The 15,745-nt window shown below is 31.3% G+C and overlaps 2 protein-coding genes across 2 annotated transcripts; one reads left to right on the forward strand and one right to left on the reverse strand.

Moving 5' to 3' along the window:
* Window positions 1-817: 817 nt before the first annotated feature.
* On the forward strand, window positions 818-5,123 carry LOC145606663 (serine carboxypeptidase-like 45). The gene is made up of 10 exons (XM_081662474.1): window positions 818-1,135; window positions 1,219-1,320; window positions 1,435-1,530; window positions 1,635-1,727; window positions 1,858-1,928; window positions 2,026-2,310; window positions 2,531-2,652; window positions 3,594-3,686; window positions 4,134-4,251; window positions 4,807-5,123. The coding sequence occupies exons 1-10, from the start codon at window positions 886-888 to the stop codon at window positions 4,963-4,965; spliced, it is 1,389 nt and encodes a 462-aa protein (XP_081518600.1). The 5' UTR covers window positions 818-885; the 3' UTR covers window positions 4,966-5,123.
* Window positions 5,124-5,609: 486 nt separating this feature from the next.
* LOC145608941 (10 kDa chaperonin, mitochondrial-like) lies at window positions 5,610-8,769 on the reverse strand. The gene is made up of 3 exons (XM_081664520.1): window positions 8,561-8,769; window positions 7,865-8,004; window positions 5,610-5,890 (listed from the first exon to the last, which is right to left on the reverse strand). The coding sequence occupies exons 1-3, from the start codon at window positions 8,663-8,665 to the stop codon at window positions 5,842-5,844; spliced, it is 294 nt and encodes a 97-aa protein (XP_081520646.1). The 5' UTR covers window positions 8,666-8,769; the 3' UTR covers window positions 5,610-5,841.
* Between the last annotated feature and the right edge of the window lie 6,976 nt (window positions 8,770-15,745).

Raw genomic sequence — 15,745 nt, forward strand, 5'->3', positions numbered from 1 at the left:
CACCTTATATAAGTAGTGAAAAATAACGAAATACTAACACTTTGTATAGGAATTTAAGATACGAATATATCTTTTGCGCTCATTGACCTAATTAGAAACAACAAGGTACAACATATAGCAGGATTAGCAGTATAGGGTACATCACAACACTATATACATGAATTTATGATACTAATATATCTTTTGCGCTCATTAACTTAATTGGAAACAACAAGGTACAACGTATAGCTGTACATGGTACATCGGGTACATAGTAGTGGCATTAATATATAATAGTATTCAGATACACATGATTTCACAATGCTCGAAATATAACAGATAATCAGAAAATGACAGACAAAATAACGCTTCTTAAATTTGATTTTGCAGTAAAATAAGCTCTATGCAGCCCTATAATTCCCTTTAATCACTTCTTGCTTTCTTCCCCTTTTCATCGTAGTTAATTTGATTTTCTTTCTTCCTAGTACATCTAGTTCTACACAATCATAGATTAATTTCATTAGTTGTCCACATAATGATCCGTGTACTATTAATAAGAGCAATCTCCTACTATTTATAAGGTAGGGATAGTCCAATAAATAAATGATGCAATTTGAAAACAAAATTTGTCCTAAACAAACACTAGGCTACACTACTTATACGAGCCTTTCAATAATGTTTCAATCAACTTAATTATTATTGAGTTTGGAAAGTTCTTCATGGCCCTCAAATGACATAGAGATACGTTTTGAGTTCATACACTAGAATGAATACTAAGAACCACACTATAAAAATCAACCAAACTTTCATTTGACTAGTAGTATTACCTTATCATAATATTCTTCTACTACAAAACATTATATATACTTGTTTATTTTCCTTAGTTTCTTCCACAAGTGTAGCAATATGTTGTCTTTCACAAAACTCATAATAACCTTTGCAACACTTTTATTATGCAACTTTGCATTACAAGTAACTCCATTATCATCTGATGATGATTTAATCACAAGCTTACCAGGGCAACCCCCTGTTAATTTTAAGCAATTTTCGGGTTATATTACTGTCGACGAAGTCGAAAAAAGAAATCTTTTTTACTATTTTGTTGAAGCTGAAACTAACCCTTCTTCCAAACCCCTTGTTCTTTGGCTAAATGGAGGTTTTTTTTTTTTTTTTTTTTTTTTTTTTTTTTTTTTTTTGGGAATTACGAAGTATATATTTAATTTTTAAATAAATTTACAGGGCCAGGTTGTTCATCAATTGGAGCAGGAGCATTCAGTGAACAAGGACCCTTTAGACCAAGTGGAACTGTATTGGTTAAGAATGAATTTAGCTGGAATAAAGGTGAAGTCTTTATTTTTATTTATTTTGATAAAATTAGCTAATGCAAAAAAATGTAATTAGTAATTAATTAATTAATTAATTAGTTAATATCTATTGTTATTGATTTGATTGCAGAAGCAAATATGTTGTATCTTGAATCACCAGCAGGAGTTGGGTTTTCTTATTCTGCTAATAAATCATATTATAATGGAGTTAATGATGAAATGACAGGTCTTTTATTTAACTAATTTCATTTCCTTATATAATTTGTATACTTTTTCTATTAATTACTTAGTACTTGTATTATTTACTGATGAAAAAAACTATATGTTCAGCAAGAGATAATCTGGCATTTCTTCAGAAATTTCTAGCAAAATACCCAGAATACAAGAATAGAGATTTGTTCCTCACTGGAGAGAGCTATGCAGGTCATATTCTTATTAATCTTTTTTTCTTTTTTTTTTTTATTACGACCAAAATAGTATACAGGACAATTATTCGACAACACTTACTCGTACTTAATATGTTAAAAGTTTTTTTTCCCCTGTTTAAAAACAGGACACTATGTTCCACAACTTGCTAACCTTGTTTTAAAATCAAGCCTCAAGTCAAATTTGAAGGGAGTTGCTGTAAGTGATAAATAAACAATGATTAACAATTTTAATAATGTATTTAATTAACTTTATTTTGGTGATTTATATGATGATTATGCTCCTGAAAATGCAGATAGGAAATCCATTGCTAGAGTTTAACACTGATTTCAATTCAAGGACAGAATATATTTGGTCTCATGGACTAATTTCAGATGCAACATATGAGCTTTCTGAAAAGATATGCAATTATTCACAAATTAGGAGACAATCACAGAAAGGATTTCTCTCAGCACCTTGCAAATTAGTTATTTCACAAATTAATAGTGAGATTGGCAAGTTTATTGACTCGTACGATGTCACTCTTGACGTTTGTTTACATTCGGTTTCTCAACAAGCTCATGTCCTCAACCAAATGATGGTAATATATACGAAGTACAAAGTATTTTCAGTCATTGTTTGTTCTCTATTACGCATGTTACTTAAACTCGGCTAGAATTGTTATACATAATTACACGTCGATCATTAATGAAAATATTGCATGATATTGTCGTAAAATGAAATGGTTAAGTGTCATATCAATGTCTGAGTGTCGTTGTATTCAACAGAAATACTTGACGTATTGATTAATTTAATGGCAGGATGAAGAGAAAATTGATGTTTGTATAGATGATGAAACAACTCAATACTTAAACGGGAAAGATGTACAAAAGGCTATGCATGCACACCTTATTGGGGTCACTCAATGGGCTACTTGTAGCAAGTAAGATTCTTCTTAAATATTCTATTTTTGCACCAAAAATTCTGTTATAACATTAGTACAATGCTAATTTGGAAACCTATATAAACATGGCCCATTGATAAGTTCAACTTGCATTGGTTAGATTGGAATTTGTTGGTTGATATATTGGTAAAATCCCATGTGAGATACTCCATTTAAATGCATACAAAATAGTTTTTGGCAATACAAATTTGATAATTTATAAACTAAGATTAGGCTGACAATAACTCGTAACTTTCTTATCATGACCTTCTATATCACGTGGGTTGTAGGTACCTTATTCAAAGATCAATTAAATCAAAAGTTTAAAATAATTGTTAGTTTTTAGAATTAGATTTTACACTCTATCATTTACTAGTATTACTATTTCATTGCCCGTACAAGTACATTTTTTTATCTTTGATAATGTTGTTTATGAGGTTTATATGTATTAGTTTAAGATCTAAAAGTTGTAATTTTGTTTTCATTCACACAGAAAAGTAAAAACATCGAATAATTATTTATTTATCATGTTTATGTGGTCCAAATTATAAAAAATTTGTAAAAACATGCTTTTTTTAGAGTAAGAACAAAAACTTATATCAGCATAGCAGCGGCAGCATGGGGGGTTAGAGTCAGCATGAGTTGGTCCTTGTTCTTTGTGACCCGTGAGCATCATATCATATCCTAAGTACTACTACTACGTATGTATGACACCATTATTTTGCACAATATTCTACTTTTTCTGTTACATCTACGATACTTTACTTCATACTTACTTCAAGCATTCTCATCACCCGCCCTTGTGGCACTCCATGTTTACCTCTGTTTCATACTCTAATTCTTGGATATACTTGTATACACACTTTCATAGCATTGTTAGTTGGTTAATTTTCCACCATATATTTCAACATTGAGATGTTTTGTTAACAATGGACGTATAGTGTGCGCAACTATCAGATGGATGATCTAGAGGTTCCTACTCTTCCACTACTTGGCACTTTCACTAAAAGTGGCGTGAGAGTTTTGGTTTACAGGTAAATTTACTGATCTCTTGGTGCGAGTTTAATTTTTTTTTTTTTTTTCTTTGAAAGCGTAAATTATACCGTGGTTATGCTAAGGTAAGTTTCTCTCAATATTAACCCTACCTTATCTAAAGTTCTAACGTCAATCACATGTTCATGTAATTGTTAGAGTATATGCTACAGGGCACGTCTTAAGTGTATTTTCTATTTGTCTTAGATATGTGTACAAGCTACAATCTTTCAAATCTTTAGATAATGATTTCCAACTGTTACAAAGCAGAAGTTGAATAGGGACAATAGCACTAGTTATAGATCAAATATTCCTAGTTTATACAAGTAATATACATGTCTATGAATGCTCTATATATGCTTCTTTACATGTGACCAATAATTGTGGATTCCATGGAATTGAACTTTTAAAGATCATTCAAATTTATAATTCTAATTCTATTTGTGCAGTGGTGACCAAGATTCGGTAATACCATTCATTGGAACTAGAACGCTTGTAAACGGATTGGCAAAGGAATTGGGACTAAACACTACTGTGTCGTATAGAGCTTGGCTAACAGATAGACAGGTAGATTTCTCATGTTTTATATGACGATCATACATTTTGCGGAATTACTAATCACGTTGATATTTGATAGTGTAATTTGAAATAGTAATTTGAAAAAAATTAAAACTACAACCATTATAATCGCTAATAAAATTTGAAGTCCAATTAGAATATTTTACATGACAAATCAATCATTACCCATTTACCCAATCCAAACTCAAATTATACTTAAAGTATACATTACCTTACCCTATTTTAAAAAACAAATAGACTCCAATTAAATCAATGCAAGCTAAAAACTAATAAGTACTTTGTACTTCATTCGTATTATTATAATTGTATATGAATAATAGTTTTTTGTCTTATTTTTTTAAATTTATATAAAATGAAAATTGAACATTCATTAGCTATAAGCGCACAAATACATGCCATTAAGGTGATCAAATTCAAGCGTTAATTATGCCTATAATTGACTGTTATTAGGTTCCTCCAAACAATTGCTTCAACCAAACTTGAAGTAAAAAAGAGGAGCAAGAAAAGGGTCGGAAACTCGGAACTAACATCTTAATTTTGCAGGTTGGTGGTTGGACGCAAGTATATGGTGACATTCTTGCATATGCAACTGTAAGAGGAGCTGCCCATGAAGCACCATATTCGCAACCTGCTCGATCTCTCGTGCTCTTCCGCTCCTTCCTGGATGGGAAGCCACTTCCAGATGTTTCACTTGCTCAATAATCTTTGGACTATACGCACCGAAAAATATAATCAATAAAAATTTGATTCGGCCATACCCTCATAACAAAAATTTCAGAAACCATATGGAATGATTTGGTTATAGTCAATTACATACAATAATAAAAGAGTGCATTACAATGCAAGAAATTTCAATGACTTGCGAGTATATCATATAACATTATTTGCTGTTTGCATATGTTGTGATAACATTCAAATGAACAAAACCAAGAATCCAAGATCAATCAAATCTTCGAGTTTATAAACAAAACATTTTATGATGGTGAAACTGAGTGCATGAAATAAAAATCTGATACACTAGACGTATGTATTTTTATACGAGGGTAAGGAACAACGAATATCAGGAGATGTATCATATTCCACCATACATGCCTTAAATTATACCATCTTGTTCTTGACCTCTTACATACAATGTTATCAATATACGAAAATCCGACAAAAACTTGAGTTCAGAGAAACAGTATGGCCAAAAATCTCCTGTTTACTAATAGATAACTTGTAGATATTACACTTATTACTGGTTCTGCAATGACATGATAACCACCCGACTACCCAAATAGGGAACATCACGATTGATGATGAAGCCATACTCCAAATAATTTGAAAAAAGGTAAGAAAAATTGTACTTGAAAGAAGAAACATAATATTTTGAATCCATAATACAGTTTCACATTCAAGTAAAAAAAACGTTGGACATTGGTCAATCCGCAAAAGGATAAAATCACATTCTATCATATTTTACCATCTTGAATATCAATTCTAAGATAGCAGCTTCATTGACAATGTGCTAAAATTAAGATATTCCTAAGATAACAAATCATAGGGTGTACTTGATCAAGCCAGGAAATGACATTAAAATCAGTCATGCAGTGTTCCCATTATATCTTCATCTCGGTACAAATGATACCTGCATTTCATAGAACATAATCAGGATACATTTCCAATATTAGTGACTAGTTAGAAGAAAATAAGGCATAACTTCAATGCATTTTGGAGTATATTATACTACATACTCCGTATTTTAGAATCAAAATCAATATGAGTGAGATGAGAAGTGGGTAATTGTATTAGCTCAGAAAATGAAGCACTTTATTTTCAAAACAACTGAATTTGGTAAATGAGGAGATAATGGAACACAACACACAAGACACAACATATATTACTGAATGGTTCATCATATAGGCTAGTGCCAAGTATAATATTCATGCCTGATAAACTACGCAAGCACTGAAATAGATGTTCTACATTATACCTCATTGGCAAGATCTATAGTCTTTAGCTAGAACACACCAAAGGGCAAGGTTCCTTTATTCACACAAGTTATTAGCCTACTAGAGAGAACTCATTACATTATCGAAGCTTCTAACTATGCAGAAATCAACTCGACCAACAACTTCTTTAAGTCCAAACTCCGGCTTTGTCTAATGTATTTTAATTCCATCCTATTGTTACTAAAAGTCAAAATTATCTTTTCTTGATGCCTCAAAACAGAGAAGTTAATATTAATACACACAAGTGTTTCAAGTCTCACCTATATAGATGACGGCTTGATGAAAATAAAAAATGCAACAGAAGAAAAATACCACAACAACAAATAATGCAGGTTTATTTTTCCTCCAAAAAACTTGACAGCTAAAAAGAGGTAAAAGAGATGAATTGCAAACAGGAGGAACAAGAGCATTCGGCATGATATGCATGCTTTCTTAAGAATATCAATCTTCAAGTTTCCCAACCAAAAATCCTGACATAGGCATCACAACTACTTCAGCTTAGTAATTGTTTTTTCCTCCAGCTAAGGTAGCAACCCTTGCTACACCTTTCTCTACTTTAACAAACTCTAGACTCCTAGTCTCCTCCTCTATTCCCTTTTTTGGGGGCATCGAGGGGTGTGAACAAAGAGAATTTCCATTAGCATTTTCAATTAGCAAATTGGTCCCTAAAATTGCAACATACTCAAGGTCAAAAGTTCGCATTGTTTTATATAATTCCCCACTCCCGTCAAAATAAAATGAAACAAAAAGGCAGCAGCTTATATATCTTCCAAGGTCAATAACATGTTAAAACACTTCTGGTGATGTTATATTCAAGTCAAGCAGAGCTTGGCACCTTGCTGATGCCTCAATGATAGTTATCAACTTTTGAAACCCAATGTTCTCATTAAAAAAAGAAATGACAGCTGGAAATCAGCATACTGGGTGGATATGATATGATAATTACTTTACTCCTATCTAATTACTCGTAGTATATTGACTAGCTTAAATTCTACTTCACATTAAACACCATGTACTCTAGAGGAGCAGGTACTATACTCTTTTCCACAAAAAAAAAGGTTCATGGATACTTCCTAGTTGCATAGTTGCTTTAGCATTCAAACAAATGCCATAAAACTACTATTTCTATTGCTTATTATTCACAACAAAGGGGATTATTTGTGAGACATAATATATTCTTTTGTTGCAAGTAATTAGAAACAGAGGTAGTACGACCTCCCACATCTGAATATTACAAAACTTTATTCATAGTGCAGATGGATCATAGACACACACTTGGATACAGCAGGAATTACATTTCCTTCACTACACATTGTTACAATCATATGGACTTCCCACATCAAATCACTGTCACCAGTTACGCAAATCAGGAGCCTCCATCACACTCAGTGAAAAAAAGCAGAGCAAATCTATTCAAGTTACAACTTTTATCTGAATTTAGTTGTTATGTTGTTAGTTCGATAACCACCAAGAGTCCGTGTATAAGCATGAAATCCATATCAATCATAAAGTTGTTTTGAGAATCAAGAGTCAAAGCATTCAATTAGAGTAATTTGACTAAGAAATCAACCATCTCTTACAAAAAAGTGCATGGAGAACAATAAACTCACTCTTTTTCACCAAGCTTCACTGTAGTTCCTCCATATTCAGGAAGGAGTACAGTATCCCCTTCTTTGACAGCAACAGGAATATGATTCCCTGACTTGTCGCGAAGGCCGGGTCCAACAGCAAGAACTTTTCCAGAATTCAACTAAAATCCAATCCAAGTAACAAATTTCAGTGATAATACTTTAACTAATTCAATTAATATAAACCAAACTCCCCAAAACAAAGCATGATAATAATAAAATAAAAAAAAAAAAACAAATTTTACAGACAGCAACAGCTTGGAAATAATCCCCAATTAATCTATGAATAACAAACATACAATTAATTTGCAGAATAACCCGCCAACATCTCACAAATCACAATAAATCAGATGAATAGCAGAACATAGTCAACATACTGCCATTGTATTCAGCAGATAACCTAATCAACTATATAGTCAATCAGAATCTTAAACCCAATAATGTACCACAATTTTAATCTAAAATAGGATGAACCCATTAATTTTCTTCGCATTTCATACACAATCTAAGCAAATAAATAACAAATCTACCAATTGGCAACATACCCATTACAAAATCAAGCAAAAAAACACATTTTTACAACAATTTCCCCCATGAATTAGTCATATGAAAGCAGAAAACAATAACAAAATACAAATTTGAGTAAAAATTAACTGAAATTTTGAAGGAAATTGATACCTTGTTGCTGGTCTCAGGGAGTAAAATTCCGGCATGAGTCTTGGCAGGAGGAACAATCTTCTCTACCAAAACTCTGTTCAACAATGGCATCAAACGCTTCGCCATTTTTTTCGAGAAGAATCACAAGAAAGAGGAAGATGAAATAGACGGAAGAAAAACCCTAAATCAGTTCACTAGGGTTTATGAGAGAGAATAGGGTTTATGAATTATCAAGCATAAATTGCAGAAATGCCCTTTTAGTCAACAAATTAGAAGGTTCTAGTCTTCTCTAGTGATGTTAGGGATTATAATACTTAATTGGCCCAATTGTTTTTAGTCTTGGTTTCAATTCTTTTATCTTGTGGGCTACTTCTTTTATGTGTTGACATACAACTTTTATATGGGCTACTGTTGCTAAGCATAAAATTTTGATCTACTAGTATTAAGACTATTAATATCATCATGGTCATTCTTATCATGTCTGTTATAGTCCCGAGTGTACAGTTTGTTAAAGATAATGCAAGAATATTGAACGTGGTAAAGGCATGTGTTTGGGTGCATTATTAGATACATGCTTGGCACATTGCATAAGGCCATAAGCCACAAAATCATGACGCGTGTGAAAGTATACTTGGGTGTACGTTAGAAAACCAGGTGCAAATATAAATTGATGTAAAAAGAAAGTAATCTAGACCTTAATGACAATTAGCAATTAACTGTTAACTAGTTGTATTAGTTTATTATGGTTAGCTAGTTGTGTTAGATGGTTTGAATAGTTTATTGTTTAGTTATTCATGTAAAGTGTTAGAGAATTAACTGTTGGATGATATCTACTCTATTGTATAGAATGATTAATAACAACATTGGAGCAATTAATTGCTTAATGAATTTCTTAGAACCCTTGATAAAGAGTAGTTTATTTGACCAACTTTAAGAATATAATAAACTTAGATAAATTTTTTTTTTTTTTCAAAGCATAAACTCAGACAATTATTACTAGTACTTGTTAATATTTTAATTAAGGTTATGTTCAATTCAGCGTATATAAGTAGATGGGGATAAAAGATGATGGGAGAGAGATGGGGATAAAAGGTGGTGGGATTAGGGCCCATCAGCTAGCTGATAAAAAGACATAGAAAAAGAGATAAATCTATGGTGAAAACCGCATCATGTGAGTACCATTATAATCATCTACAAAATTATTGTTACACTATATAATTGGACAAATTGGTATTTATTTGATTGAATAACTGTACCACTTTTAACTTCTATAATGTAATACGAACATGTCATGTTATGCATTTGGTAAATAATTATAAATTACACATGTTACTCTGTTAGTAGCTACAAACTCGAGGTACACAGTACACTCGTGTATACTACATATTTTGTACATCCATATCGATCCAACTTTACTATTGCTATAAAACCAAGTGTTGATTTCTCATTACAAGTAGGTTGAACTTAAGCCTAGCTAATCAAAATATGATTGAACTCTTGACTAAGAAGCATATGAGGAGTTAGTTCGTACAGTCAAGGTTATATATATAGAGTTACACCAAGTACTTGGAACGGTCCAAGGTAATAGAATTTAGAATAGTAGCTTAATTTGATTGTCAATGTCACAAGCTAACAACTCACAAATTTGGTTGTGACTTGAGATTTTGTTCCAAAATGATGACCCCATGGTTGTCACCAGTTCATAAACCCACTAAAGGTTTTAATAATTTGATACATAATCATATATACTATAGTGTTAAAAACTATTTTAGGGCCATTTGATCTGACTACCTTATATCCCATTACATGAATTTATAATTTTTCACCATTAGGAATCTCTTTAATTATTATCATTAGATTATCTTTAATGAAAACGATTGTGTTTAGTAGATTACAAAGCAACATCATTATTTTTACGTAAAAGTTTTTGTGTTTAGAATAATTAGCAATTGTCATATCCAATAGTATTGGCCCCCTTCTTTTAGTTACCACATTGAACAAATTCTCCTATTATGTTTGTTCTTGCCGGAATTATCACCTCTCATCTTACCTCCGTAAGTATGTTTTTGTTAACAAAGTTGATATCGAACTTAATTTGTATACATGTCTGTAATGTAAATTAATTATAATCCTCTAAAAACAAAGTTAATGTATTAGGTATATAGTTCTAATTTGATCAATAATCGATAAATTTAATTAACGGTGTAAGCACAAAGCTAATTCGTCGATTTATGGCCTTTAGGGTGAACAACAAAGACATTGTAGGGCCTTAATGGTAAGGACTCAACTCAATAGCTACATGTTCAAAGGACAGGTCCAACGTTGGACACCCAATGTGGGTAAGGGCCATATAATGCACAAAATAAAGAATGTAAGTACAATCGTGAATAGTCGTGCAAACTGTCGTTCTAATTCAAATGTGCTTGGACTCTTGGAGCTACTTACTAGAGGGATTACATAGTACATATCACTAACCACTATAGTTTCTCCGAATATTCTTTTCCGATTATGACCTTTGTAGAATGGGTACATATAGTCGATATATAATTAAAATTTGTGTAGTCTTCCATAATATATGATTAATAATAATAATAATAATAATAATAATAATAATAATAATAAAGGACAAAAATCAAGGTTTCAATCTAATATGTAAATGGAAGCATAATTGTAGGAGTTGGTTATTGAAGTTTGGCATCATGTCAAGTCCTAAAAATTTAGATTTGAAATGATGATTTTAAGTTAGTTGAAGCAAATTTAGCCATGATTTGGCAAGCCATGATCATGGATTAACCGAAATTTATTTTAAAATTGGCAATTTTTGCAACGCATTTTTAACAAACAATAACTTAGGACTATTTATGATCATCCAAGACCAAAGCAATACTTATTATCAAAAACAGATTCGAAATCATCTAAAAATATCCGACTACTCGGTATAATCTAAGAGTACTTTTATTTCACACTAGCCTAATGTTCAAGACCTCAATTTATTTAAAGAATCATGTAGAAGATTTCATTTCTCATTCGAATAATTGCTAGCTTTTATTTATAGGTTTTATTTAGGGTATCGTAGTTAATTACTTCGTATTAATTGTTACAATTTTTTTCTTTTTAGCTAGTCACTAGGGTGGGTGATGAGAATCAAGCTTCAGATCCCCTGAAATCGGAAGGCTAGCTCTAACCGTGTGGCGGGTAGTATTGCTTGCTTATCGGGTAAAAAATCTATTTAGCTTGACCAAATGGTGGAGAAAATGAAAAAATTGTAGCCGAGGAACAAGCTGTAAAGCCAGGCGTTCTGCGAAGTATATTAGTGTGGAATAATATTATGGTATGGCCTTTATTATTGGCAGGGTGTTATGGCCTTTTATTCCTATGATATCATAGTTTCAACTTGTTTTTATATTCATCTCAACTTTAGTGGTACAAATATCATTGGTCTCACAAACCATGATTAATCATCTTATCCTTAACACATAACTTGTCTTCCAGGGTAGAATATTAGTATTGACCAAGATAATGACAAATATTTATTTGCTTGTTGAATAATAATGTCCCGTTTCTTTTGTTGTTCCTAATAATAACGGTTGTCACACACACACAACAAAAAAAAAAAAACAAAAAAAATAAGGTTAGAGACGGGGAGAGTACATGAAAATAAACGTACCACTTACGGAGTAATTTAAAGTAAAAGAACTACTCCTATTCAAGAATTAAGAGTCATACATGTGAATAAGAATAGCATGATTACCAACTAATGAGGTAAGCCATAGACAGCCTAGCTCATTATAGTGAGATATTTCATACTTTCAAGTAGTAGTAATAGTAGTTGATTTTCTAATGATGTTGAGCCCCATAACTTTGACCAATAAATCTGAATAATATAGAGTAAAGAATTTTTGCTACAAAATTAAAGAAAATTCTTTGAAAAAGATAATATCATTGGAAAAAAAAATGGAAGATTAGGAGGGGTCCAAAAAGGTTATTGAATTGCTTGCAGGGCAAAACTATATAATTCTTCAACCCTACTAATGATGTAGTATGTACTCATTACGACAATTCCCATCTATATAGATTTGATTTCTTTTGGTTTTATGTTGCAACTTATCAGAATTGTTGCTACTCAAACTTAGACATTAATTTCTTTGGTTAACTTATAAAATAATCCTACAATTTTTTATTTTTTTTGTAAATATGTATGTAAATACTTTCTCTATTTCATAATTGCTGCGACTGTTTAACTGATATATTTTAAACATATATAATGTATGTATTGGTTAACTGTTATGAACTTATGATGAGTATTTTTATACACCAAGTTACACAACAACATTTAATTTTCATATATTAGCACGCGAGTCATAAGATTGCAAGCTAGGTAATTAATCGAGCTGAGGGAGTATTAGTATAGTAGCTTCTCCGTTTCCTTATTTTCCAATAAAAAGCAGATTAAGTAATTGTGATTGAGAAATGTTTGTTTTCTTTTGTGTTGTAAGGTACCAAACTTAAATTAATACTCCATGTATCCCTTTATATATATAACAAGTAAATTTCTATTTGAATAACCTGAAATAAGACAAACTCAGTCGTAAATCTAGTGAAAATAGGTTATAAATCCTATCATATTGAACTGATACAAAAATAGAGTTTTATTTATACATATTGAACTGGGGAGTCTTAGGGCCTGTTCTCATACGTTGAAATTCAGTTCAATTCAGTTCAGCTCAGTTCAGTTCAGCTCCTAATTTCCTTCTCTTATAAAATATTCATTTCAGTTAAGTTTAGTTTAGTTCAGTTCAGCTCAATTCAGTTCAGTTCAGCTGAGTTCAGTTAATGAGAACAGGCCCTTAGTCGTATTAATTCAGCATGTTAATAATTCTAATGTTTTTGTTAGTATATGTCACCAACCATATACCAAGGTTAAAACATCTTTGTCAAAACCACTTCCTATGTTTTTGGAAGATTAATGAAAGACAAATTCCAATTCATTAATTTACTAAGGTTAAAACATCTTTGTCAAAACCACTTCCTATGTTTTTGGAAGATTAATGAAAGACAAATTCCAATTCATTAATTTACTAAGGTTAAAACATCTAAAAAAGAATTACAATATGATCATGGATGATATACTAATTACCCAATTTCACCTATGGGTCAAGTATATGCTTCATCCTATACTATATGATCTAAGTACCCTATCATCATACGAAGTATTCATTTACATTATTCCTGTTTGCAACAAAATATTCTAGCTAGCCTCCCAAGTGCTTTACTTATTGTGAGATAAATTCATTGTTTTGCGATCCTAAAAAAAAGAGTACGTACGCATGTGTTATGGCGATCTTAATTCAATTTTCATGTTAAAGTCTATTTTTACTTGCTTTTGACGATTGAAATTCAAATATCAATAGACTCATTACATATGATTAGAAAAAAAAAATCCAAATTTATAACATAATTAGTGTTATGTAGTAGAGTGTAGTACTCAAATCAATCATAATTTTTTTACCCTTGATGACATACAAGTAGTAAACATATATATAATATTGACACTTAAAGAAAAGACCATCTATTGATTCTATTCTAATAACAAGTGAGCCGGGCATTTAACCTAATAATTAATACCATGAGCCTAATTGTATTATATTTATGTCATGCGAAATAATAATCAAGATCCTTATTAATACTTGTGTACTAATTTATATTAGGCGATTTATATGTCGTGTGAACTCTATGATAAAGATATTAGACATCTATAGCTCCATTAGCACTTATCCATTACATTTTCTTTTGCTCTCGACTTACTCATCCCAACTTTCTCATTAAATGGAAATTCCTTGATTTTAATCTTCTGGATGTGTCTTCTTGTCTTGTAGTAAGATTATATTGAGCCTCGTACCCTATTAAGTAATTCTTCTGTTTCTTAATAGTTGCAATCATTTAACGTTACACAAATTAAGTATGTTCATTAGTATATAAGTTGACAATCCAAACTAATTTATTTCAACATGGTCCAAAGACCAAAGCCCCAATGGTTTGACCGAATTTTCGCCCTTTAATGTGAACTAACACAACCCATTATTGTCCGTGCCATGTTAAATGAGTGATCCATGATCAACTCTCTTGAATTAACATATAAAGACCAAAGCCCCAATGGTTTGACCGAATTTTCGGCCTAAAATGTGAAAATATGAACTAACACAACCCATTATCGTGCATTTCTTGACTCTATGAGGCACACCTTGAGGTAAAAGAGGAGAATGCGGGTAGTTTTAAAGTAGTCGTCCAATACATTAGGATTATTGATCTCCATACAAGTTGCACCACCACTTAAAAAAAGGGCATTGCTCACCTCAACTTTGTTTATGTAGGAGGAGGTGGATCGATGATGGACTTTCCTATATATATTTTCATCCTATTTACTACTGTTTAAATGCATACATACATACTATATACTATAAGGTGGTCCTAAATAAAAAGGGAATATGCTTCTTTAGGACCACTATTTTGTAGAGATTTCCTGAGTTCATTATCCACAACCAATTTTGTATCCATATTGAGTTATTGACGGTATGTTGCTAAACATTAATGAAATAATTATTATTACATGCTCCATTTCATACTCCCTCCGTTCCTCATTAATTAACTTTAAAGCTTGTATACAAGTTTAATTAACTAACAAAAAGGTTAACTAATATATTAACATAGTTCATTACTCCCTCCGTTTCTAAATTACATTCTTACTTTCTTCTATTATGTGAGGAATAAATGCTAGAAATAGGAATGTAATTTAGGGACAGGGGAGTAAATTTTAAACAACCTATGACAAATTATTTATGAGAGAATAGCTTAGCTTGATTATTATTCATCAATAGGTAGAGTATTTATACAAAACCTACGAACATAAGATAGGAAACAATATTCCTAAAAGATATACTACCATAATCATAAACCCTAAAGATATATTCTCTAAATAATATCTTAACATAAAAATCCTAAATATATTATTCTCCTAATAAGATCAATACGGAAAATATATCACACATATATTTTCTGATATTATCTCTAACAACCTAGCTTTAGAAATGGAAAAGGCTAAAGATTAGTCTAATGATTAGATCTCTCAAAAAATTATAAGAAAATTTAAATGATTAGATTATATATAATGAGATATTTATGAAATGTAATTGGAGTCTTTGAGAAGTA

This window comes from Chenopodium album, chromosome 23 (genome assembly GCF_948465745.1).
Source record: "Chenopodium album chromosome 23, dcCheAlbu1.1, whole genome shotgun sequence".
Taxonomy (NCBI): domain Eukaryota; kingdom Viridiplantae; phylum Streptophyta; class Magnoliopsida; order Caryophyllales; family Amaranthaceae; genus Chenopodium; species Chenopodium album.

What these genes read in the sequence shown, in the direction of transcription:
- LOC145606663 (XM_081662474.1), top strand. Translation starts at nt 886, where the DNA reads ATGTTGTCTTTCACAAAACTCATAATAACCTTTGCAACACTTTTATTA. An exon ending in AGTTAATGATGAAATGACAG is followed by an intron (nt 1,531 to 1,634) that starts GTCTTTTATTTA and finishes CTATATGTTCAG; the next exon opens with CAAGAGATAATCTGGCATTT. An exon ending in ATGTCCTCAACCAAATGATG is followed by an intron (nt 2,311 to 2,530) that starts GTAATATATACG and finishes ATTTAATGGCAG; the next exon opens with GATGAAGAGAAAATTGATGT.
- LOC145608941 (XM_081664520.1), bottom strand. Translation starts at nt 8,665, where the DNA reads ATGGCGAAGCGTTTGATGCCATTGTTGAACAGAGTTTTGGTAGAGAAG. An exon ending in TCCCTGAGACCAGCAACAAG is followed by an intron (nt 8,005 to 8,560) that starts GTATCAATTTCC and finishes ATTGGATTTTAG; the next exon opens with TTGAATTCTGGAAAAGTTCT. An exon ending in GTGAAGCTTGGTGAAAAAGA is followed by an intron (nt 5,891 to 7,864) that starts GTGAGTTTATTG and finishes TATGAAATGCAG; the next exon opens with GTATCATTTGTACCGAGATG.